The sequence below is a fragment of the Dermacentor albipictus genome, chromosome 1 (assembly GCF_038994185.2).
Source record: "Dermacentor albipictus isolate Rhodes 1998 colony chromosome 1, USDA_Dalb.pri_finalv2, whole genome shotgun sequence".
NCBI classification, from domain to species: Eukaryota; Metazoa; Arthropoda; class Arachnida; order Ixodida; family Ixodidae; genus Dermacentor; species Dermacentor albipictus.
Window position 1 is genome coordinate 366,576,483 of NC_091821.1, and position 26,747 is coordinate 366,603,229.

General features: G+C 49.1%; 1 protein-coding gene across 1 annotated transcript in view; it reads right to left on the minus strand.

Moving 5' to 3' along the window:
• Positions 1-2,516: 2,516 nt before the first annotated feature.
• Positions 2,517-26,747, minus strand: part of LOC135906945 (BMP and activin membrane-bound inhibitor homolog) — a 35,818-nt gene continuing 11,587 nt past the window's right edge. Inside the window, exons 2-3 of the mRNA XM_065438570.2 lie at positions 12,217-12,531; positions 2,517-11,288 (exon numbers count right to left, since the gene is read on the minus strand). Coding sequence (XP_065294642.1) covers positions 10,984-11,288; positions 12,217-12,531 — 620 coding nt within the window. The 3' untranslated portion in view covers positions 2,517-10,983. The remainder of the gene's footprint in view (positions 11,289-12,216; positions 12,532-26,747) is intronic.

Sequence of the window (26,747 nt, forward strand, 5' to 3'; positions counted from 1 at the left end):
AAGTCCATGTGTCGGGACGTAGCCTCGCCGTTATGATGCACTTCGAGCTTACTTTCGAGAATTTATTGGATGCCCGTTCACCGCCACGTTTAATGTATTCAACACGTTTTAAAGTTTGCTCATAATTGATGACATCGAACGATGGTATCGATGCAGTGAACGCCGCGCTGTGGTTACAATACTAAATAAATTATGGGGTCCTAGCTACGTGCCGAAACCGCGATCCGATTATGAGGCACGCAGTAGTGGGGGACTCCGGGAAACATTAACAACCTGGGATTCTTTAACGTGCACCTTATGCACGGTGCACGGGTGTTTCTGCATTTTGCCCCCGTCGAAAGGCGGCCGCCGTGGCCAGGATATGATCCCGCGACCTCGTGCTTAGCAGCGCGACACCGTAAACACCTTACCAGGAATACATCATGCCAAGAATACATTACGCCGTATATGCCGACGATGTGATTACTTGGGAGAATGAAGGCTCAGTAGGACAGCAGGAGGAACCTCTGCAGACGTTAATACAGTCATATACTCCTATCTTTCTTTATTTGTTTCCATTGCTAAAAATACAACGGCGGGGGTTAAGATAAAAGCTGCAGTGAGGCCGCTTGAGGGGCCCTTCCTCAAGCTCAAGTAGGAGTTAAGCATTGCACCTGAAAAAAAAAAAGAATACGTTGCAATTCACGAGGAACGGCGCATCAAGGCGAAAGAAGAGAAGCAGCAGGTTTATGACCGCACTATAGACCGGCGTCCCATTGCCAGAAAATCAACAAATAGAATCCTGGGAATGTCGCCTGGATGACATGCTGTACTGCAATACATGGCACAGAAGAACGGTGCGGTCGCACACGCAAATATTCAACGTACTCCGTCACATCTCAAACAGAACGCGCTGTTAAGGAACAAGTTGTGTGGCAGTTCGTTCAAGCATTCGTAATCCTTCGCTTAATATGGGCATCCGGTCCCGAGAACTCAGGTGCGCACCTTCGAACGCTTAGTGCATGAAGCCAGGAGTCTGGTTGCAAGCCTGCCAAAGCACACGGGACTGGAGGCCCTTACCATCTGCAGTGGTCTTAATGAACTCAGCGAGCTACTGGCCACACACATGCAGTAACGTGCACAGCAGGCGCGACTTCGCTCAAGCCGTGCTGGCAGGCATCTGCTGACAAGGCTATGGTACAGCGTCACAGTTCTACCTTCACTCGCTCAACGTGTGACACCGTGGTGCCACATCGTATACATATAATTGCAGACGGCAATTGTAGGCCCGCTACAATAAGGCAAGCTACTGGCTTATACAAAGCGTCATCTCCAGCACATGCAGCAACTTGCTCCGCACGAACGTTCTATATGCACTGGCGCTGCCTGATCAATCGAATTAGATCAGTCAAAGAAGGTAAGCTTCTGCTCGGTACAGCTGCACTACTGGCGAGCGCGGCCGACGACTGCACTAATCCTCTTAATATTCTACCAGTACTAAGGAAGAGGTGAAAGTAATCTACGACTACATGCACATGTAACTAGTGACTGCACAAAACGCCAATATCTCTTATTCACAACATTTGCGCGGTCTCGTGGTCGGCATTTAGAGCGTGTGCCAACATCCTCTATGGTGGTGATCCGCAACGAAATCTCTGACAAGAGGTCACCCACCTCCGCAAGGCTTGGACGCCAAGTGATAATCAAATGGATACCTGTACACAGCGGGATCTCTGGCAATGAATTGAACCGCAGGCTTGCGCATGCGCACCTACTCTCCGCGCAAGCGAAAAAGCCTAATAGCCACTCAACTTACTTGACTCTACGACAGTCAACACTGAAACCCACCTTCGAGCTGAAAAAGGCCAGAGCAAAACGCACTGCCTATCTGGCTGCTGTCGTCAACCTGCTATTCACCCTCCCCATCCCCTCCCAGAAACCATCTCGCAGGGATGCTGTGGTAATCGGGCGGGTACAGACGGGAACACTGCAGACGCCGTTCCTGCTCAGTCGATCCCGAGGCAATGGAGAATCGGCGTCGACACCTGCCAGTGCCAGCATTGGGCTCATCTGGACCACCTGCTCTGGCATTGTCCAGTGTCATAGCGCGGTTCGAACCAAAGCGCTCTCCAGCATACAGCGGGGCCCATTGCCGATAGCACGCATGGACGTGTTCAGCGGTATCATCATCGCTATAGAGCACGCTATGGAACTGCAGTGTGGCGGGCTCTCCTGTCACTACTCCGTGACTTGGTGGCACCACCGGTGGATGAACGACTGCGTGGAGTCTCTAAGCAGCACAGGGCAGGGCGCCCGATCGAATTCACGCCACACTAGCTGCCTCCGAGGCCACTCAAGAATGCGGAGATAGCCGACTCTGCCTCCGTTAATCCCCATCCCTTCACAACCGCAGCGCATAAGAGCGCAAATAAGCAGAATAAACGAGCTACTATTGCAAGCCATAGGCACGAAGCAACCACGGCGGGTACGCTGTGATGGGTCAGAAAACATGAAAAGAATAAAGAGACACAATCAGGTTTGCTTCAGCGATCAGATTTCTTTTTTATTCTCTTGCATCATACATCATTTTGCCAGCGTGGCTTTCTCTTAAATATAATAATAATGTATAATAATTCATATATACAACAGTGTGTGTTAAAAAAGGGAAGCCTTCGCGCTGGCACAAAACAGAAATGGCACTCCGCACCGGCACCACGCATAAGGGAATGGGCGGAGTCGGTGCGCAGTTCGGCATTGGCACTGACACTGCGCGTTTTATTAATTTGTTTTTTAAAGTTTTTTTTAATCGGTTACCCCGGCCGAAAGCGAAAGAGCAGTCACGCCTTACAGACGGGGCCTTCGCTCCGCGAAGTCAAGCATAGAAAACTGTACAGCACAATAAGAAAAATATGTACAAAAATGTCGACTCTATGGCACAAGACACGCGGTGGCGCCCGGCGCGAGCTGTCTTTTTTGTGTGTTATTTTTTTTATGTCTGCGGGCAAGAAGCCTGCTGGCGCCGGGCATGGCACGTATACAGGATGCATAATGTAACGGTGGCTGTGGCAGGTACGTGGACAGCTTTGGCGTTATCTTTATATTTTCTCGGGCGTCCATGCGCACGACAACCCTTTCTCCACACTGCCTTTGGAGGCTCTCCGTTTTCACATGCGCAGAGAAACAAAGTAGCAAAACTTCCGATTGGCCCCGTGTTTCGAGAATTGGCACACTCTTTGGCCTAAAGCAAAGATTTACTTAAGGTCGCGTCACCTGTGGATGGGCACCTAAACTAACACATTCCGCCAATGGTTAACGACCGTACTTATCTAAAGGTCACCAGATATACATGCGGCGCTACTGTTTCACACAGTACACAATGACAGTGTTTTTGATTCCTCCATCGTACGAAGCAAATTTGTTTTCTTTTTTTGGTTCGGTTTCGGAGCTTATTCCTATTTTCACTGTTAAGTTCTGGCGTAAATTCGGGGTGTGAAAGCGTCGCGTTGGCGGCTGGGCGACACACAATTGAAGCGACCCTGTTTGAACGTGGGCACGCAAGTAGGAGTGCGGGATCCCTATTAGAAAACAGCAAGGTTGTAGCAACCGCGGCTAGTTGGCGATTCGTGACGCCAACAAAGACAAGGAGGAAGCGCTCGTCTTCGTCCCTCTTCTCGTCCTTGTCTGGCTTCCGCGTTGTGAAGCTGGCATTTTTGTTAAATGAAGCGGATCGTTCCTCCCCGCGTGCAAGAGTGGTGCTGAGGCTTTCTCACTGTCTGGAATCCAACCATCGAAACACTTTCTTAGACACGCTGACATGGGCATGCAGGAAGACTCCTACACGGCTAATTCCTAATTCCATTATATGTAAGCGCAGGCCGATGACTCGAGGGCGGGACAAAACGCAGCGCCATTTGGGAGGGCAGGATCGCTACCTCGAAAGAGGGGCTTTTTCCGCCTCTTATGCGGACGCCAGGTTACTTTGGCTTTGACTTTTTTAATACCTGTGGAGGAGGACCGCTGTCGCAGCCGACACACTTAGATCCCTTTTGGCTGCTCGCTGGAAACATCACAATAAGCATGCATTGCTTTCCAGCAAACACTCAACACTTGAGAAATCGCGAACTGGTCGAATTCAGGATCAATTGCACAGAACGCTCCAACACCACGCTCTACACACGGAAAAGTTGTCGGCTGTACGCTATTTCCACGCTCCGCCCGTGCATTAACGAACGGCCAACTATTATGCACGTGCAGCGAGCTCAGCGGACCTACAGAAACAACCTCGGGTAATGCCGGTCATCACACGCCGTGCAAGTAAACACGCATGTTCGGCCGCAGCTCCGGCGTCATGAAGCCGCAAATAACTTGACACTGTGCGCCGGCATGCGCGGAGACACACAGGCGCGTGATGTCGACATGCAAACTACGCCCCGCCGGTCTTGTCATCCGGAAGCGCTTTGCGTTCCATTAGCGTGCATTTGTTTTCTGGGCGCGACGCCTCGGGTACAGACCCAGCCATTGCGCCACCTCTGGGTTTATGTTTAGCTCGGCCGCGCGGGTCAAGGAGCAGTTTCAGCGTCGTTGCCCGCCACGCGTGAAACGAACAGCTGCGCCGTCACCATCCCCGGTGGCAGCGACATGCGGCTTCTTTTCTCGGCCCGGGTAAACGAGGACCTGCGCATGCCTATCGTTTGCATTGGCCCAGTCTGTTTTGGCTGTCCGTCTAATCGCACTCGTGCGAATGTTAACGCGACGCCACCATCGCGCTTACCAAGGCATGCTGCAACCTTTCGTTCCGTGGGCGATTACCCTATGACGCCAAGGCAAGATTCGAGAAGCCTCTGAATTAGAACAAAAAATAAAAATTATGGCAGCACCGGCTGTAGCGACGACGAATATTACAAGCGTTTAGCACAGAGGAGATGTGGCAAACTTGTCTCTCTCTCCCTGTGATCTTTGCTTTCCCCTTTCCCATTCCCCCGGTGTAGGGTAGCCAACCGGACGTTATTCTGGTTAACCTCCCTGCCTTCTTCTTTTCTCTTCCCTCCTCCTTGTCCGATATATTTACATATAGACAGTACGTTACTGTCTCCACCTCCGAAGAACTTACGGGAGCATGCGCTGTAACCAAAGTGAACTTAGTGAAGGGCTCAACCAGAAATCTTGCAACTTTCAGACTGGAAAATATGTTCTCCAAGCCGTTTCAATTTCAATGACACATTTGACAATCGTGATAGCATTGGGCTTTCGACTAGTATACTACGGACTATCCCAAAACATGGCGATTGTATAAACATTATAGCTGAAGAGTGCAATCAGTTCGCATTTTCGCACACAGTGTCAAAGTCTAACTGTGAGCTTGTAGTACCGTTCCTCGCTGGATGTTTTCGTTCATGCGAAGTGCGTTAAAGTTTGGAGCAGCGGCTAGGTGCATTTTTTTTTCAGTGAAGTAATACGCGACTCGCATTCCGAAGCACACTGTGCGTCATGGGAGCAAGTCGCGCTGGCGTAGTGTGCGCTTGAATTACGTCACGCCTATGCGAATTGAGAAACAAAAATTCGCCCAATTAAAAACGTTTCGCATCGACGGGGTAGCCTCGGTCAAAAGTACTCAACTTGCTGCTCGACGGGACCAGTAGTCTGGCCGTGCAGTCAGGCTCGTACGACGCTTCCAGTGCTCTATAGGCACGATGAGCGATAATGCAGGCAGCATCCCTCATTCGCTAAACCGTCGAGGCGCAAAGCGTGTCGCGCGACCCTTGACGCACGGTCCAGCGGCTCATCCGATCACGTGCAAACTGGCCATCCACACTAGCGTGGCCTACCGCTGCTTTGCTATAGCTGCCGCCAAGAACGCAGTGTGGGAGGGGGTCGTCGTGCAAGGACTCGCCCCAATTCTGTATGTCAACGTGACCACGGGCTGCAGAGCACTCCGCTCCTACGTTCCCGACTACAGCTACTCAGCCATTTACTGTAAGGCAGGAAGCAATCAGGTAAGAGACGGTTGAGCTTGAAGCGCGCGCGCACCCGTGCGTTACATGTCGTATATATTATACTTGCGTGGAGGGCATCTTAAACTTTATATACTTCTACATGCTACGTGCTCGGCGTCCATGCGACAAAGAGAGGCTGGTGTGTGTGTAAAAAATGAGTGTGCTTGCATAAACCGTGCGCAGCCGCCCCCAAAGAAGCGACGCTTGTTAAGGCTATATAGGCAAATGTGCAATGTGCGGCGCTGCCGTGATTGTCGCACTACTTAGCGCTATGAAGCGATCGTTGCATTGTGCGTGTAAGTTACGTACGGGAAGCTTTCACGAGGCAGCCTACTGGCATCTTTCGTGGTCGATGGGACGGCGCGGCGCAGTTGACGTAATATGGGTATAACATAGCCTGGCGATTTGGCACAACAGAGATAGGCACAAACACAAATAGGATCCGTACCTCTCAGTTCATTTTTGCTCTGTTTGACGTTGGATCGTTATTAGGAGAATATAGGTCTGGTCGCTCAAGGTTCGAATTTTTATCGAAATCAAGAACGATAACTGGAATGTTTGTTATGCCTTCGTTTACATGAACCCGACGCGAAATGATCGAGTTAGAAGTTGCGATGGGACTGCCCGATCCGACAACGCTTACATGGACTCTTTGTGTCGACCCTAATAAACAAAGCGCGTAAACTGCGCCTCCTGTTATTTGTTGCTGGCCTGGCTGCGAACCGGTTCATCAGCATTCACAGGCGCGGTGCCGGCAGGTCAGGTTGAGGCGATGCGCACGGTGGAGATGGTCTGGCTAAGTCCAACTCGACGCTCGCTCAGTTCGACCGCCTGACATTTAATGGGCGCGACAGGCAAATCTCAGCTCGACACGTCGACTCGGTCAACGCCTCCTATAGATGGCAGGCCTGCGCACGCTGCTTTATGACGTCATGCTAGATGGACCGAAATTTCCATTTCCAAGCCCGGCGTGACGAAAGTGGTAAGGGCAAAATCACCGCGGCTCACTTGGGAGCATCCCCATTAGATTCTATGGCAGTCGGGCAAGGTAACACGACGTCATGGATGTCTTGCGCTATCTAAGAAGCGTTTACTCGGCCCGCTCTTGTCGGATTCATGTAGACGCCTTGTACAGTTAGCAGCCGTCTCGATCCGGCTGATGTGGTCGGTCGAGGTTATCCGGACCGCACAGTGAGAATAAACGCAGGTCCACCCCGCAGTGTCGCGAAGCGCACTTCTATCTGTCGGCCATCCATATTCTTTTCCTTTGCGCATAGAAATCGCGCGATAAGTTCGATCTAATCTCAGTTCAACATGCAGATTTCCGGCGCCTACCTGCCCTTATCTTTTTCTGCACTTCAGCAACGTGCACCTTGCGTGCGCGCCCTAGTCTGAGCTACCCTGCATGAACAAAGGCAAACACCTGATTAACGTGGCTGCGGTTCAATTATTTCGCAACCCAGGAAACGGATACCATCGTGCGCAATGAAAATCGACGCAATCCTTTAGTTCGACTTCTCTCGGAATCCACGTGATCTGAAGGCACCTGTTGACTAGCTTTCTTGTGGCTGATGCGCAGCCTAAAGATTTTTAAGTTCTTTTGCACACTGAACGACAGGGCGACTAAATGGCGCCTCAGGCTAGAAACCATTTTGGCTCGCTTTGGGTAAATCGCTTATATTTAAAACAAAAGCGCTTACAGTGCTAGCATGCCGTTTCCTACAGCAGTCGTTAAAGGGTTCTGCTTGGCACTTCTTGAACAAGAGGGGCGCCCCTTTGATACTACGGCTACTTGTCAGCTGAGACTACTGTTTCTAAAGTGCATGAAAGCGGACGTACATACTTCAAGGGCAATTGGAACCGCGGTTCCGAAGTCCGGAAAGGACAAGGCTTCAAGTGTGGTGGTGATGGTAATATTTCCCTTTGCTCACGTAATATACAGGTAACTTCAGATGCAGCTATAGCACTCTGGTAAACAGACAGCTAGGATGCTAAATGGTTGTAGGCAAAGTGGCACGAAGGCAATGCTGACACAGAGACCGTGTACGGACCTCCAACAAACTGGCGGCACGGCTTGCTGTTCATGAAAAAACTACTCTGGCACGCTTCTATTCAGTGTGTACTAGCAAGCGTATCGGCAATGCAGCACATATAAGTGATTTAGGTACTCAGTGGAAGCACGGCAGGCATCATTTGCCAGCAAAAATACGGCGTCATCATTTAAATGGGAAGCCATGAAAGCGTAAGTGTGAGCAAGCAACGGGAGAAGTAAGATTTCTAGTATAACCTCGCGTAAACTACGAAACCAAGCACAGTTGGTGTTTCTTGGTTCTACCGGCTACCAAAGGCGAGCGACTGTTTGTTGCAGTCGGGTAATTCAAATGCAAGACGCGAACGAGGTATAAAATTCTACGACTCCGCGCACTCTCATGAACTAAACTGGGACCGTGCTCAGAGCTACTAAATGCATCGCCTCTTCATGGCCGAAAGGTCCGACATGGAAGTTTGCAGTAGCTGAATATCTTCAGCCGAAGTATTACAAAATTAGCGCTGGAAGCATAACGTCGCTTGTGTTAAAGATTCGCTAAACGATTCTGTAGAGTGTTTGGCTGAACGTCACAGATAGCCTGCAACACCTCAAAAATGCATTATGGCGAGACCAGCTCCAGGCGGACGAAAAGAAAGAAAAAAATCAGAACGACATAAACACTGAAAACAACACACGAAGCAAATAACTCGCTCACGCAATGACTAGGTTCCCGCCTGTTAACCACGCAGCGTCTCTGAACTGTCGTCGAGCCCTTGAAGAATATCTATACTGAGGCCATGTTCACGTTACTCCGCTGGTTAGCATGCATGACTAATTTTCGCAGGATGCAGCACGAAACAAGCAATGCCAGTTCGGCATTGCGTCGAGGAAGCGCAGTTTCGCATAATTGTGAAATCCATTCAATTCATAACAACTTTTCTTCCCAACGCTGGAATTTCACATTGGCCTTTTAAACCTATTGTGAAAATTCAGGATTTTTACAATTTTTTGGCGAAACTGCCTCTACCTGAGCAACAACTTGGCGAACAGTTCCTAAGCATTTTTGCGACGGTCGTACATACCGTAAAAATGTGAATTAAAAGTGTGAACACTCGCTTACTTAAAGGGACACTAAAGTGAAAAATGATTTCTTCTGCATCAGTAAATTACCGTTCTACAACACCAAAAACACCACCCTTACAACGATAAGACGTTTGGTAAGCCAGAAAAAGCGCAAGAACGAAATACGGGTAGAGACGCCTACTTAAGTTCCCGCACCTGGGGGCTGTGACGTCTTGGATTTTGATGGCATCTTCTAGGGCCTACTAATTATATATAGCGTTACAGATTGACTACATTGTGTTCTAAAGGAACGAAATATTAAACATGGCTAGTTTCGGGAACCTTTATTCAGCCAACGCGGCCCAAATGCGAAAACATACTTTGGAATACCTGACGTCACGCTGACGTATTGGTGCTGGGGTTTCGGCGCGAAATTCGTCTTATTAACATAAACGTTAATAAGACGAAAGCTGTAATATTTAGACCTAAATTGAGGCAGCTAAATTCTCATGTAAGCTTAAGTTATGGTGGCGCACCAATAGAAATCACAAATAATATTAAAATTCTAGGTGTTACATTTTCTCAGAATATGCTATGGGATAGTCACATTGATGCTGTTCTAAGTTAGCTCGAGCAGTAGGCATTATTTCCCATTTCAGATCATATCTCCCGTATCAAGTAAAGATCCTGCTTTATAATTCCCTATTTTACTCTCATCTTAATTACTGTTTCTTGGTCTGGGGCACAACCACGTATACAAATTTGCAAAGGATCTTCATACTTCAAAAAAAGTTTATCAGAGTACTTTTTAATCTACCATATAACAGTCACTCGCAAGGTCTTTTCTCCAAAGCATGCATAATACCAGTATTCAATCTTTACAATTATAAGCTAGCACTTGCATTCCAGCGCGAACTAAAAAATCATCTTAAATATCTGCATGAGTTGTCATTACTGAAAAAGGGCACTGTGTTTTACACTACCCGTCATAAAGAGGAGTGGATTGTACCAACTCCTAGAACCAATTACACAATGGAAAAATTATCCTTCACACTTCCAACTCTATTAAACAACTGCAAAAAATCCGGGACTGACCTACTTAAACTATCTAAACGTGAATTACGACAGATTCACTGCACACATTCTTAGTTATTTCTTGCGGATAAGTGAAACTGCATTTATGTTATTTCTTTTGTGCCTACCCCGTAGTTGACTGCGATGTTTTATTGTATGAGTGAACTTGCAATTTGTATTTCTATCTTGCCTTATTTTTTGTGTACGTTACATTGTACGCTCGGAATGTGTAATTTCAATTGTGACAATGTATTATGTCTTTTTTGTCGTTTGTAACTGCCCCTTGTATGGGGGACCTACGGCTCTGTCAAGCTGTCATTCATGACAGCTTTTACTGCAGGTCTCCGGTGTCGTGTACTGTTACGGGACACAAATAAAGACATTATTATTATTATTATTATTATTATTATTAAATTCAAATACTGATGCTTGGACCTTCATTTTCTCATCTAATAATCAAACTACTCTTTTGAAATGAGTGCCTGCAGGGTTCTCAAGCAATGCTTCATTAGTCTAAACTGATTTATTGTTTCGCTTTAGTGTCCCTTTAACAAGGCGGCGCCGGCGACAGTTCAGTGCGTGGTTCCAGCACGGGCTAACAAGCAACTGTTCTTACTTTTTCTTTTTTTTTTTTTTTGCAAGCACTCTTTGGCACCACGAGGCGGAAACGTCTTTCAAGCGTATTCAAGGCACAACGTAGGAATAAATAAAAGAAAAAAAAAGAAGAGCGCGCTAGAAAAACCAGTTAACAACACGAGTGAAGAAGGTGGTGTGGTAGCGATGCTGGAAGCCCTCCTGTTGACCGCGCGCACATTCTTGCACAGCGCGGCTGCCCGGGATTGCACGCTAGACGAGCACGACCGCACCCTTGTCCGTGTCGTTTGCGGTCCCGTCGCCGTCGAGGCAGCAACAGCGGCGCACGCAGGCGCGAAGCAGGCCCCGGTGCCGGCCCTTGTGCAGCGCCTCGTGGAAGTTGGCAGAGGCCGTGGACGGAAGCTCGCTGTCCTTGCGCAGCAGACGGGCGGCCAGCAGCACGAGCAGCACGAGCACCGAGCCGCCGGCGATGGGCACCGCAATCACCGCCGCCCGGAACCACACCAGGCGCGTCAGGGACGATGTGTGCTGCTCGCCGCCTCCCCTGGTCCGCGATTCTGCGTGAACAGGGGGGGGGGGGGGGGACATTACTTTAGGAACAACACACTCCTACATGAGCTGTCCTTAGCCAACGCGCCGCGCACGCGTTAAATGAGTGTCGACAGATGAAGTGCAATCTCTGGTGCGTTTGGCGATAGGCCGAATTCGATCAGGACAGCTGGGTAGATGGACGGCGACATGGGCGAGATGGTGATGTTGGAGCTATTGTTAGTTTTCAAGCCCAGATGCAATTAGTGAACTTGTGCCAGGCGGGAAGGCCTTTGGAGGGACTTGATAGGCAGCCATCGGGAAATACAAAACTGTCAGAGCGCAGTACTAGTGGCGAGATGGCATGGATCTAACATTGTCGCGAAGGGAGCGGAGAAAGGCGCGGCACTATATTGGAACTAGGCCAAGGCCGGTAAGGAAAAAAAAAAAAAAGAATGTGGCAGTGGATATGCTACGCTAAATGCCAGTAAGAGACAGCTCATAGACGCAGCAAATCTGTATGGATGGAACTTGAGAAGGACAGTGTGCTACTACTGCTTTTCCGCGTAAGGATGATCGCAAAGTAAGAGAACGACTATTCACGTGCCACCCAGACACTGTTGCTGTGCCCGACGTTAATTGTAAAATGTAGGTGTTGTTGTCATCACTTTTTTATTCACCGTCAAGAATACGGCTATTAGAGCCCTACTAGTGGGCGGTCAGGCAATACTGAGAAGAGCTTGCCAAGGATACAGTGGTGGGCCAGTCAGTTGTCCTTTAGTGTTGTAAAAACCTCGTGGACACAGCCAAACACCCAAGAAGACAAAGCACGTGTTTGTCTCCTTCCGTGTTCGTCCATGCGTCGAAAAGTGCGCTGACTTTACCACAATAATCCTGTCAGGGCTTTGCAGGCGAATGCAAAAGCACGTTCTCCAACCTATATACAGCACCACTCACCGGAAGCACCAGGCTGTTGGAAGTCCCTTTGGAAGTTGCACATGTCATCGCTGCAGCACTGCCGACTTTCGGAAGACTGAGGAGCCTCCAAAATCGGCGAAGCTGCACCGTCAGGCTCTTTGCAGCCGTAGTTGGCCTCGTCTGCCACGTCGGCCAGAAGGTCGACGCAGCCGTGGCGTGGCGCCGTCGTCGCGGCGGCGTTCAGGACCAGTGACGTCATCTGGACGCTCTCCGAGAAGCAGAGTCCCAACTCGGACTTGCACATGTAGCCCGTGGACACGCACGGTGCCAGGTTGCAGTGACAGCGGATGTCGGCTGCAAAGAATCGGGCGTACAGCGGTGTCAGTGGGCCCCGCCTGCTGCAGTATATATACTACAAGCACTGGATACGTTTGAATGAACCCGATAAAGTCAAGTCGAGTAGGCCTGTCGGCCCGAAAAGCGGTCATCGGGTTCAAATAAAGGTTAGCGGCTCGAGCCGACAATCGTGGAGGCGAATTCTTTCAACCCGCCTGCAAGGTGCAGGTCGGCGAGGTGCATTCTAAATATGGTCAGGCTGGGTCAACTCGACCCGCGCTCGGATCTAGTTCATGCAAACGAATAATGTTTGTTTGTTTCGTAGCCAGCTGTAAAACTCGCGTATCAGTGCGACGACCTCGGCAGAGTCACCAACGTCTCAAGGCTGACGTAAAGCTCCTGCCCCTTATACTCTGAACGTACTATGGGAAATCTACAAAGCGCGCTACCTGCGGCAAAGCTTTTCTGCGCTGACCGGGCACGCTACCAGAAATTTAGACTTGCAGCCATCAATAGCAACACGTGATAAATAGCGCAGAGTGCTGTTTTATTGAATTTGGATGCAAATTGCGCGAGAATTCAGCCTCTCTCGCAACCCGCGCCCGGCCAATTTCGAACGAGTCTGTACAATCGAACTGCCATTTTCGCGCCCATTATAGTTTTATCGCCCAATTTTTCCTTCCTCAATGTTAGAACTTAGATTCAGGCTGAGCTTTTAGCGTTCCTTTTACAATAAACGTCTCTTTCTCACCCTGAAGGGATTGCTTAAGAAAATATGTAGATGCCGCTTTCACCCACACTTCCCGGCATCTTCAGTGAAGCTTAAGCAGAGCATATATAGTACGGACTAAACTAGCATACACACGTGAGCACATGAGGTGAACAACTAGTGTTGTTGTGGAAATAGAAATTGAGTTTTTGTGTAAATGAAACGAAGTTCAGACAGCATTGATTTTACGAGTAAATGAGCGAAGAGAGATAGCGATAGCTGGTGTTGTGTCGTTGAGTGGAATAGGGCGCAAGAAAACTATGTGGGCTAGATAGTGTGCTGATCGAAAGAGGAGGCAGATGGGTCGGACTGAGACAGCAGACCGCAGCTAGCTGGTGCACCTCGGTTCCGGTGCGAATCACAGTGAAATAATAATAAGGGTTATGGATGGGAGAGCCGAATAAATTTCGAAACAGTGTTATTGACGGCCACCGTAATTATGATCGCCGCGATTAGTTTTCTATGCTCCACGTGGTACTTGTTGCATTGTATACATACATATACGAAAATGAGCGCGACATCTTGGCTTCGCAACTGGCCTGCTGCTTTGGCGCCTGTATAATATATATATATATATATATATATATATATATATATATATATATATATATATATATATATATATATATATTTTCTTACAACAATTATTTCAACATATTCAATGGACGACACTTTTGATGCAATCTTGTACAGAAAATGTATACCTCAGGTCTTCCCAAGTTTGAAATCTAATTTGATGCCTGTTCATTTCATCCTTAGTTAAAACCCGAATTATGCTAATATTTTCAAGAAAGCGACTTGTGACGACTATGTTGCTTCAGTTCTCGTTTACACAACTTCGCACAGGAGGTGCACTCTATAAGGCACGCTTGAAACAGCGAAGACGCTTAGTCAAAGCAAAATGAAATTTCACGGCAATGATCCCTCCCCCATCCTCCCTCTCTCGAGAGTGACATTGTATCCCGATTACTTTTTTTGCCCAAATATGAAAGGGGTGGGGGTCTCCGTTCAAGAGCGAGCGAAAGAGGGGATGAACGACGTAAGATTATCCTTAGCATTAACGCTCAGCAAACGAGGACAAACCGAGGGCAATGCCAAGCCAACTGCATCTCCGTATTCTCTACCAAGAGCGGCGGCACCGTAGGGGTCCTAGATGAAGGCGGGGGGTCCTGCCTCGTTTTCTGTCGCCGATATCGTCGCGCATCTCTCCCTTGCCCTTCGGAACGCTTTCCTTCGTTCTGCCCTGCTGCTGCTGCTGCTGTTGTTTCTGCTGCAGCTTCCGAACCGGAGGAGAGACACCCTTGCGGCGGCTCCGTGGCGCGGGGACCGGAGTTCTGCCAGCCTGCCAGCGAGGGAGGGGCCGCTTTCTGCCACCCCCAGACCGTGCCTCGAGGTTTTGGACATGTGTGTGCCCCGGGTCGGAATAATGACGTCGGCCATCAGACGCGCCGCCGCCACCGACGCTGCTGCCCTCGACGACGACGACGACGCTGGCCCGCGGCCGTGTGCGCATGGATGCGTGAAGGCCCGACTCGGCGGCGTCACCGCGCGCCCCGTTCCGTCCCTCCGCTCTCTCAGCGTGGACCATGGCGCGCGCGCGCCGGCGCTCTCCTTGCGACACCCTTCCTTTCGCCCTCATTGCTCCTTTTTCCCTTCTTGGGGGGGGGGGCGGGGGGTTTGCTGCGCGCACTTGGCGAACTGCCGACGGCGCCGATGCCACTCCTCTCCCTCTACTTCGCTTCCTTCTTGGCAAGTCGTGGCGCCTCGATCGTATCCCCCCCCCCCCCCCCACTTCTCCGTCCTTGTTTATTTTCTGCGTATCGCCTTCTTATATTTTGGACGCAGTCTTCTCTCCTTTTGCCGTATCTTTATTTTTCTTCTTTCGTCACATTTTTCTCCTCTTAATGAGAGGAGACCGGGCGCTGGCGAGTATCGGTGGTCTCGAGCCAAAACAAACTCGCGAGGGTACTCCCACCCCCCTTCACCCCCCCCCTTCCCCACGTACATCTAGGCAGTGCTTCGGGAAGGGGGGGGGGCTGGCTCTGACCTCCGCCTGATGAGCGATGGAAAGCGTGTGCAAGCTCGCGATATGAGAAGGAAAAAAAAAGGATCAGCAGCGGCAGATTCGATCTGGTCGCGGGTATTTAGCCCCGTTTCCGAGTAATTGCGATAACGACCGACGGGGCTTAATTCACTAAGCCTCGCGGGGGCGGGGCGCATTCGCCCTGATTAAAGCTCGCTGCTGCGGCACGGTCGCGCATTACGGATATTGTTGCCGACCGCTATCTTTCTCTCTCACCCCTCTTGTTCCCACTTTCCAGTGTTTCAAATGTGTATTTTGGTTTGTTTCTCCTAGCCCATTTGATTCTCACAAGTTGCGAAGCTATGGAAAGACGGCAGGTCCACGATGAACTTCATTAGTAAACGCGGGGAGGCACCAATGCAACAAGCGACAGCGCTTTTCTTGAAAAAGGACCTTTAAGTTGCTCTGTAACAACACTATTGGGCACGATGACCGCGAGTAGTGTTTTACAGACATCAAGAGAGAGAAAGCGAGAGAACAATCCCGCAGGTTTATACGCCTGGTTCTTGCCGATGAGCTTCCAGTTCTTACTCCTTGACTGGAGCTTCTGTCTATCGGGAGCCTATCTTTTTCGTCCTAGTGCAAAACGCGCGCTTGTTTAAACCTGCAAACATCTATGTTTGTTACGTGAGTTAACATTCAGAACTTGTCCCTGCTCACATTTAAACGGTAGAAAATAATGAACTCATCCGGCACATTGTAAGCGTATTCGCCTGACGATGGGCGTAATTAACAATGAAAGTGTGACGCACCTGTAGGTGTCACGCAGGACTACGTGTTCCTCCGCATCTTTTTGTGCCCCTTATAAAAGCAATAATTTTAATACACGAGATAAATCTGCTGATGCTCTTTGACTACAGGAAAGCACGTGACATTTTTTTGTGCGTGAGTATAGTTCACAAAGACCGCGGCTAAGCCAACACAATATGAGCAATTTGCTGCTGGGTTAAGCTTGTCATCAATTGTCTTATCATTTCACTCGTTTTTAGGACATAGAAACAACCACGAACGTATTTAGACTCCGAATTTCTTTACGATAGTCTCCGCACTAATTACAAATGCGATTTATCGCAAAGATGCGATCAATGACAGCTACACGGCGCCTAATGAAGACAGACTCAAAACGCCATAAAAGTGATCCAAACGTAGCCTAAGTAAGATCTGACAACGTGGCCCAACGTGAATGCCGGCTTGCGACCGCCATAACATTGGACTCCCAGGACCCAGTCATTAGTCTTCTGTTACAAACATGTACTGAGCAGTTGTTAAGATGCAGAACACGCGTCTTCCAACCTGTGCGCGGATGATATTGCTCGAGCCTTTCCCTGAAGATCATCTCTGTGCGTCCGCACCCTTACTCACCGCACCTTGTGCAGCCAAGGCACATGATGTCCCGATAAGTGCAAATTTCGGTATCGCTGGTTTGCTTCTGTAGGTTAAATGTCTGGTTGCTCGCTCCTGACGGCAAATTCCTGTACATCGGTTGGTTGATAAATCGAGTTGCTTGATTTTTTGAAATGTCAGCAACTTCTGTCGTGGGCTTTTACAGAACACGTGCGAAATTCTTATGGCTGCTTTAGCTTCGGAGACAGAGCTTCCACGCATTATTTATTGCCTCTTTTTACAGCAGAGCTGTATACCTCTACCGTATAAGGAAATTTTCGGGTCGTTGACGCGGTAAGCAAAAACTCCCCATACCTGGGCCGATCCCGAACATAGTGCAATGCCGGGCCGACCCGCGGCGGAGGTACAGTTCGCCATTAAGGGGCCCACATACACAGCTTCGCTGGTCATCCTTCTTCACAGAATGGAAGGGCACTAAGATTTTTTTTTTCTACGAGTTGAACGCACTATGAACTGCTGCTCATATACTTGCTCGCTTCGCGCACTCGCGAATTTTCTTCCACTCAGTTCATCTCCAGATGAGACGGGCCTCAAGCTTTCTCACCCCATAAAGGACGACATGCCCCGAACTCATCGCGGCGTGTCTCTCCACGTACGATGCGTATCTAGGTTCTCCGACCCCTGCCGAATGCCTGCCAACATAGAAAGCACCCCGCAGAATTCTGTCACTGACTGGCTGCGCGGCGACCCAGGGCTTGGAAGGATCGGAGAAGCAGCCCTGTTTATAAAGAACGGCATAGCAGAGGCAGCGGCGGTGAGTTGTGCGCGCGAGCCCCTCAGGTGCGCGGCCCCCGCGAGTGCCTCGAACCTCCTCCCCCCACGCGACCCTCTGTCCCGCGCTTTTCATATTCGCCGCGTCGCTGACGCCAAGCGAGGCGGCCGCGGCGTTGTCGCAAGCCGCCGAAGCGGTGCGCCCCTCCTGTCGCAGTTCTATTCGTGGCCGCACCGCAGCGGGAAACGCCGGCGCACCTTGGCGAATACGAACGCAGGGGGCGCGGCGAGTCCCTGCCCGCTTACTTCCCGCGCCGTCAAAGTTCTCTGCCCCGGGATGGCAGAATGCGGCGATGCTATCGGGAACGCGCGCGTCGGTGCTGGCAGGAAGAAAAAAAAAGGAAAAAGAGTGCCTGCTTGAGGGTAAGCCCGGATGAATACACTGTAGAGAGAAAGACGAAGGCGTGGCGGGACTGCTGCGTCCGTCCGGCCACCGCCAGATAAGAGCGATGCCAATCTGCGCAGGATTTCCGTGGGCCGCGCTCGAGTCCCATCTCGAGTTCCCATCGAGTGCTATATGCGCGCGTCCGAGCAAGAGGGAAAGAGAGGGTGGCCAGAGCGACGATATCGCCTTCGCAGTCCGTTTGCGCACGGATTGGAGAAAAAGGAAAGAAGGAGACGAAGAACGGCCGCCGAGGAACGACCACGAGGCAAGGCCGCGCACAGTTGAGAAATTCGTCGCCCCGCGGGAGGGGCACAGACGAAAGGAGTAAGACTCAAGTTTACGAATCTGAAGGAGCTTTCCTGCTGTCCAAATGACGTGTTTTCGTCATTACTAATCCCTCCCGCATTATAAGGAGGGACATTGCGAGCGCCATTCGTTATTAAACGCGTCTTCGCACAGACTCGTAGAGCGTATTTTTTTTTTCTTTTCGGAGCCCGTCTATGAGACGTTACAAAAAATAAAATAAATAAAATAACGAAGCGGGCTCGAGCCCAACGACAAAGAGCAGTGGATGGCCCCTCCGTCCATTCGCGGCGGCCACTCGGCGGCAAGTCGAGGACTTCTCGCCCGCCCTGTTTCTGCCCGATCCATTACACGGCCACTTGATGGATGATTGTCGGCGGGTCGCGCGCCAGTGGAAATGGGTCACAGGCGCCGCTACAACCCTTCCACATCGAAATGTGCCATCGGCGATACATCGAAGTGCCCTTAACACACGCGGGGAAGAAGTAGTAACGCCACAAATCCCTCGCTGGCAAGATTTGCACAACAACGACGTTAACGTGGCCTTGGGAAAAGCCAACAAGCACACGAGCTGCTATATTTACTTGCATTCGGAACATCGAATTCGAGGGCTTGTCAAAAGGAATCCTACACAGTGCTTTACTATTCCGACGACGACGAGGACCCTAGTGCAGTGATTTTCTTGAATCTACATCTGTGACATAGCGCTGTGAAATTTTCGCTAGGTCGGCGACTCCAGTGCTCATAAAAGCTTGGCTTTCACTGCTTCTCTTCAACTTTTTCTCCCTTTCCCCCAGTTCAGGGAAACCAACCGGGCTCAGTCCTGGTTAAACCCCCTGTCTTTTTCTTATCAATTCTGACTGAATTACGCGGTGCCTTGTTTTCTTCGCTATATTGTACGTATTTATTTTATTTTTGTCGTTTTATCGCGACATGACGATGACAGTATACTTTTTCTACAACCTGCGGACGCGTTCGATAGAGTACCGAAATGCATTCGCCACGCAGATACGTAACAAATGCCCTTAACTCTCAGAACTAGCGAAGTCAGGCACGCCTATTGCGTATTGTATGAGCGTTGGAATATCTCGCTGGAAATTGAGATGCACAATGTCGCATAATTAGCAAACATACGTGTGCTACGTAGGCGCCAGAGAAGAGTCACTTGAGCCTGAAACAGCGGCCAGGACGCAGAGCTACGGGCCTGCCAAAGCTCTCGATCTCGAACGACTTAGTTATTAAGCTACGTCGTTCCTGCGCCGAGATTAGTGGGAAAGCTCTAGCCCTCAGGCGTGCAATATCTCGATACCATTGCGAGCCATTCTGACGGTGTTCGATACAACACGCTAAGCCGGACAGCGACAACAGCTCGCTACAATTAAATCTACGGCGCTGCCCAAAATGCACGTCCGTGTCACGAGATTAGACAGATCTTCACTGATAGCGGGATCCTTCCAGGGGGCAATTCAACTTCTTCAGAATTTAACTTCTTGTATTGGCACATCGACGGTCAACCTCAACGGAGTGTGAGACTAGGCCAGGTGTATACGCATCGTGACCATACGTGCTGCAATACTGCGACCATCAGTATTGTCGCATGAGAATATAGCTCTATTAATTTTCACAGCTTGTTCAAGGAAACCCACTCCAGGCGATCTCGCAGTTCGGATAATGCAGCCTGCTGACACAGCACCGGAGAAAGAAGCTGGGCCAGACGTTGTGCTATATAGCAGGGCCTGTTTTCCACAAGCTGACGTGATCAGAATAAAGTAAAAGGACAGAGGAGAAAAAAAATGTTGGCGGAGAAGGGGAAGCAAGAACTTTCTCAAGTACGCTCGAGGATATTCAAGCACAGACAAATTTATGTACATGCTAATCGCAGTTCTATGGCCACTTCAATATTTCCCGACACACATCTGGAGTCGTAAAAGAACGTGAGAAGGCTGTTTTAACTTTTCTTCTCTAGATGCCAGTGAAAATGCTCACTTCGTATGCTTGTCTGCTCAGGTTTCTGAAGGCACTTTTAGAAAAATGAGCCAGCTGTATGAAGTAAGGGTCACGGCTACACCACCCTCCCTCTGGCCCAGTCCTGCGGGTTCAGTCTTCATGGAATTTCGCAGCGACGCTTAGGCTCGTTAATAAGTCGTCGTGTCTGTCCTCTCACTCATTTAATTTACTTCCACCTAACCAAATTCGTTTTGCCCTTTACATGATCACAGCGCAGCCTTTGATGGTATGGTTAAGATTTGCCTGCCTTGGCGAGGTTATTTAATACTCCATTTCGCTGCTTGATCACCGCTACTGATATGAAGCGTGCCGTGGTAGATGTCGATGTAGTGTGGGACGAAGAGGCCAAATTAACGAGCGAGACTTAAATGCTGAAGTTTTGAATGAGGGAGCAGCTCGTGACCGTAACGTTACCCCCCTACTGTGGAGAAGAGGTGGTGGAAAGACAGCATAGGAGACGGTGGGGGGCGAGAGCGTACAGCCGTGTACGAATGCCGGCTTAATCGCCGGAGGTCACGTTTGATGTTCCGCCAAGGGTACCAATCATGCTAATTAAGAGAAACCCGCCGAGCTAATTGGAAAATTGCCGTCCGCTCTTTTAATTCTCCTTGAACCACACACGGCGCGCGTTCCTCTCTTTTTTCTTCTTTAAATACCACACGTAGCGCGCGAAACGAGGTATGTGGCTTCAGCCAATTATTGACGCACGGTATTATACATACATATCAATTGATCGTGCTAGGCACGCACGTTGTATAGAACGGTGTGCGGACCCTTTAATGTCTATTGTAAAGTGTACAAGAGAGAGAGTGAGTGAGTGAGTGAGCGAGCGAGTGAGTGAGTGTGTGTGTGTGAGAGAGAGAGAGAGAGAGAGAGAGAGAGAGAGATGCAAGGTGGTTAACCAGGCTGCACCTGGTTTGCTATACTGCACTGGGGGAGGGAGAAGCGGGTAGGAAAGGGACAAAAAAAAAGGAAAGGAAAGGAAAAGCAAGTGACTCGCGTGCACACACACAACAGCGTTGACCACGTTATCGAAGCAGTAGCAGTGCTCAGACGCGCTAGTGCTCATTGTAGAATACGGCGTTAATAAACGTCCTTACCGAGTCGTGAATATGTAACGCTTATTTCCTGAGGAACATCCGTCTTTCTGTTACTTTAGAGCAGTGGAATGTATGGGCGCCCAATCCAAATTGAATGAATCGCTAACGTGATAGACAGAGAAAAAGCGCATTCCAAACTGAGACGCAGGCATCGTATCAGAAGATAAAATCATTCGTCGTAATGTAGGACCTCTCAACAATTGCGCTTGCGACTCTTCTTCTTTTTTCTTTTTTTTAAACGACAGCGTCTGTTGGCTAAGAGCAGGCTTGAAGCTTAAGGCTTCCTGGATATTTATCTGGTAGCGTAAGTCGGATTAGACGAGTACACAGAAGCCGCACGCAGGACTGGGAGAACATGTACTCAAAGACAACTATGGCATGAGCGCATCGACTGCCGCAAAGTGAAAGCCGGATTACGAGATTACCTTGAAAGAAAGCAAAAGGGGACTACTTTTGCGTCGTATATGCTGGCCTGTCTGCACTGAACTTTTGACGAACGTTTCTCTAGTAGCAGAGAGAGAGAGAGGGTGAGGCGTCGGACTGTACTACTATGTTCGCACCGAGATCGCTCGGGCGTGCCGGTGCGATCGCCCGTGCGATCTCGCTAAGCCAAGAGCTGTTGCGATGTGCAAAACCTCGACTTGCAGGAGCGGGCACTCTATAATCAATCAAACTAGGGCCCAGATGCTAAAAGAAGTTCTCCCTTCCCTTCGTATACATCTTTAAACCTCATTACCGGACCATTTTAGCACACAAAAAAAAGAGGAAAGGAAAGAGCGTTTAATTTCCCTCTTTTTTTTCCCCCTGTCATTCTGTCGTGATCATCGCTAATTCTGCGTGCCTCCATCACGAGTTAAAACACATATGTCAAATTCAAGATCTGCTTATCTCGTTATCTGCTTTTCTAACCAGTCGCGGTTCGAAACGGAAGCTTAGGTATATGTTAGCGAGATAAATATGCCGAAAGAAAAGAAAGAAAAGGAACGCATAAATTGCAGTTTCTTGGTTAACGGCCAGAGGCCAGTGAAAAGATGACGACGGGCGGGTGGTAAAAGTGTAGGGAGGCAAATGAAAACGAAACCTCCGCAGTCATGATAAAGTCATAAACAAGGAGAGAGCGCGAAACACTAAAGACTTCTCACGGAGAGAGTTTACGGCCCGAAGCTTCAGAGGCGCATGCAGTCAGTTAGCGCTTCTTTCGCGTTCAACAAGAACAAACGCTCACGTTTCCCATAAAGTTTAAGACAGACGCGCGTGCTACATTTTCTCCGGCCCCGACGCAATGAGACACTTCGTTTTCGCAGACGAATCGAGAGAGAAGCCAGCAGCGAAGCGAAAGGAGAGAGACAGTAAAGCAAAAGGAAGGGTAAGGAATAAAACACAAACGGGGCACGATGCTTATTGCGCCCAGTTCTCGGCGAAATTTAAGCTTCTCGAATTTCCACCTCCTGACTATGATGAGACAGGCCCATACACGCTCGCGTAGAGTACGTACACACAGCTGGCTTGGCGCTTCTGCTGGCAGTCTGTATAAAATGTGTCAGAAATGTATTTATTTCCCGACTTCAAGTGCAGTCGGAGACAAATCATCCAGTTGCAAGACAGAAAAAATTTTTTAAAAAGACGGAAAGAGAAAGACATTTTGTCGGTACAAGCATTCAGTGGAGCCGGGAAACTGCGCCGATGTCGTCTCGTACAGCTGTGTTTTCATTCTTACCAATTTCGTTAAATGTTAGCCGGCGTCGTCTGGCGGAAATCTTGACTACTTGAGCGACTGTTTTCAGAGCATTCTGTGAGCTCACTGTGCCCCGAAAGCCCTCCGGCTTTCAGGTTGCCGTAAAACCAAAAGTTGGGCAATCCGTTGCCGTATACGCTAAGCTGTCGTGCAGTTAATCACGATAGAGCTCGAGGGCGCTTCAGACGACGTGTACTGCAGGGCGCGCAGCCGCATTTTCTCCCCAGAGCTTGATTTTAGTGCAGGTAGCCGTGGAAGCTCGAGACAGCCATCTTTGACTTGGCTTTGCTCGACTCTGCCAAAACTTAACCTTGCGCCGTAGATACTTAAAAAAAGAGGAACAATTTCGAACGCCTCGGGTGGGAGCAAATCCACACACACACCTACACACACACACACACACACACGCACACACACACACACACACACACACACACACACACACACACACACACACACACACACACACACACACACACACACACACACACACACATGTCTGCATGGCGCCTTTATTGGAATGCGATCGAAATCGAACCCAAAACGCCATAACCGTCGAGGCGAGGAAGCGGGTGTTGTTCATCGCCCCAGCAAGAGAACAAATTTAAGTTTTCTATCTGTGCTACGGCTGACAATCTATTTACAGCAATAAGCTGGATTCTGCCTGAGGCATTTCTTCGTGCCCACAGAAAAATTGCGCGGGTTCCACCCGCTGTGGCTATCGAAACTCGCGTTGGTGTTTGCGAGGAAGGCTCTTGTTTAGCGACCGTCTGCGACCAAACGACGAAGCCCGACTCGTTATCGCTGTGATGAACGTAGACCATGTTTCCCCCTTCCCCTTTATCTCCGCACTCAATGCACCACATAGTTTCCTACTAATATTACTAGGGGAAACGCTGGCACTGCGATCGTCCGGCTACCGCTGGAATCATTAGTGCACGGATTTGGTTCACCTTCGTGTTTGTGGCTTTTCAGGCTTTGCTTACTACGCTTTATCTGCACTTTATTGGCTTAAATATAGATGCATTTTGCGTGTTTCTTATAACGCAGATGGCAATAAGACTTTGCACAGGTGCATAGCCTATGCATATTGCTGCGTTTACAACGCAATATATTGATCGAAATGATCAAATTGCAAGGACACAAAGCCGTTCAAAGCCCAGAAGGACGAGCATTAGTCAACTCCGTCAACTAACCACCGTGCTTGAAGCTCTCATAGACGCTTGCTCCAGCGTTCCCTCAGTAATATTTGTAGGAAATTATATGCGGTGCATGCTTCGGTCCCATTTTGTTCCTGTTGGAGCTCGCATATCTGCAGCGCTCGGCGTATAATGCCCCCGGCTGCTCAGGGCCGCCTCGGTTGGTTGCACCCCATCAGGGACAACCGTACAAAACAGCAGCCAGCACATCCAAAGTGAGAGGAAGGGGGAAAAAAGGGGAAAAAAAACCTGATCGTTAAAAGTGGCATTGTGTTGAACGAGCCCACTAGTCAACAACCACTACCACATGGCCATTGCGGATAGCTCTAGCCCGAACCCTTCATGAACCATCGTGAAAGCCAGTGCAGCCAGGACGGGGTTGGAGAATAAGCTTAGCTTTAATTAATCACTTGGCGTATTTGCTCCCTGGTTCTCTCCACACAAAACACTCAAACACAACAGCCTATAAAGAACTGTACGAGAAGCCAAAGTAAGCTCACGAACACCATGGATATCGCTGAGTGAATAATGATCGATACTTCTTTTTTCTTTAGGGCGCAGTTCCACGTCAACACATTCCCCATCCTTAATTTCTGCAAAAACCATAACGTCCGAAAAGCATGAAACGGGTTACGAGATGCGTGAAAACATCTTCAGCAAGAGAAGTTTGGCCTGCTCTACTAAGTTGGGTTCAGTTAAGAATCAGAGGCCGAATTCACCAGACTTTTTGCTCGCGGCAACTAATTTCGGTCGGTTGACCACGTTAGCTAATAATATGCTTGTTGTCACGATTGGTTAGCGCTTGTTCTTACTAACCACTCTGAGGTAAGAACTGCTTTGTGAACATGCTTCGCCAACGTAATGTAAGGTGTCAAGGGGCGTTAGAGCTGTGAATTTTCATGCCTATCCCTGGTCTCAGTTTGTTATGGAAGGCGGGATTCCGACGTGCTAGCACATCAGTTGCAGATGTTTCTCGATCACGGTGTAGCGTTGCTACAGTGAAAAGTAGACTCTGAATCACGTCAAACTACGCGGCAGATGCTTGTGACGGATGATTAAAAAAAAGATAATTATTCTTTTAAAAATAGGCACTTAAACGACGCTCTCAGAGCAAACAGGACGAAGACCCGCACCCTTTACCATTCCACTTTCACTGCGTTGCATTTTGTTAAAATCCCGTTAGCGAAAAAGTGCTACGGCTTTCAAAGCGAGAATTTATCTCGCCTGCTGCGAACTAACGGTTGGCTTTCTTCCGTGCATGCAAGGGAAGACGGCGTCTTTTGGTGCAGTGATGCCGCATGATTGCCGCCCTAATTTTCGTGTACCTCGAAATGCCGACCGTATGGGGTAAGATCCGTGATGGTAGCTCTGAAACTCCTTTATACACAGACGCCCGAGAAAAAGACAGAGAAAAAAATTTGTGTTATGAGCTGCCAAGTCAGGGTGAATTTACAGCAGTGGCATAGTTTCTCCCTTGGCAACCGAGTCGCCGAGGAAATTATAGGATAGAGAAAAAGAGAGAGAAGGAAGCATGCGACAGCAGGCTCTCCGAGGCTTTCAAGTGTCTAACGTCTCGTCCGAATTCGTCGGAACCGAATGTCGTAAATTCTTACAGAGACTGCCGTTATGCTTTGTGAAGTGTCATATATATTCAGCCCACCACAAAAGCCCCGGAAAAATTTCTCGTTCGAATCCTTTCGGACGGCAATATTATAGTTGTATGGCTTCTCAATAGAATTCAGAAACAAAAGCTGCACCTCCTTGAAAAGGAGCTGTGTTGATGGCTTTCGTGGAAGCTAGACGGGTAATGGGGCCAGACGGCAGCACGTAACATATAAGGGGTTTGAAACTACTTCTAAATTAAATGAATGGGTCGTCAGCAGAAAAATTTTGAATGTTACTGAGGAGGGAAAGAAAGATACTACAAAAACTCACACCATTACAAGATCGCAGCTGGGGAAACTGAGTCTGCGCGCGCGCTTGTAATGTGAGATATGTTTTGAGATAACTGTTCAAAAAGTGCGTTACAATTGCAGATCAGGTGCAAGGCATATGGGGTCTTTAATTCAAGACCCGGTAATCCGCAAACAACACTATATAAGAGTGAATATTTTTTTTTTATAAATTGGTCTTTGGTAACTGTATTTTGGAGCTCTATATAGAATAATGAGTATTCAACTGTGCACCGTTTTGGAAATATCGCGCACACTAGGGTTAAACTTGGTAGGAATGCAACGTGTCTTTAAGGACGTAACCTGGTCAACATTTTCGAAGCTGTAGATTCTCGGGGATCACGGTATAGTAAATGGTAAAGTTTTTGCCGACTGTAGTTCTTGGTGTTCGAGTTCACGCAAACCACTCGATACTTTTGCTTGAATTTTCTGCACGCATATCGAGGGTCTCTCTACCACTGGCGTAGCCAGGAGGGAGGGGAGGGGGTGAACCCCCTCTCGCCTTTCCCCCTTTCCCACGGAACAG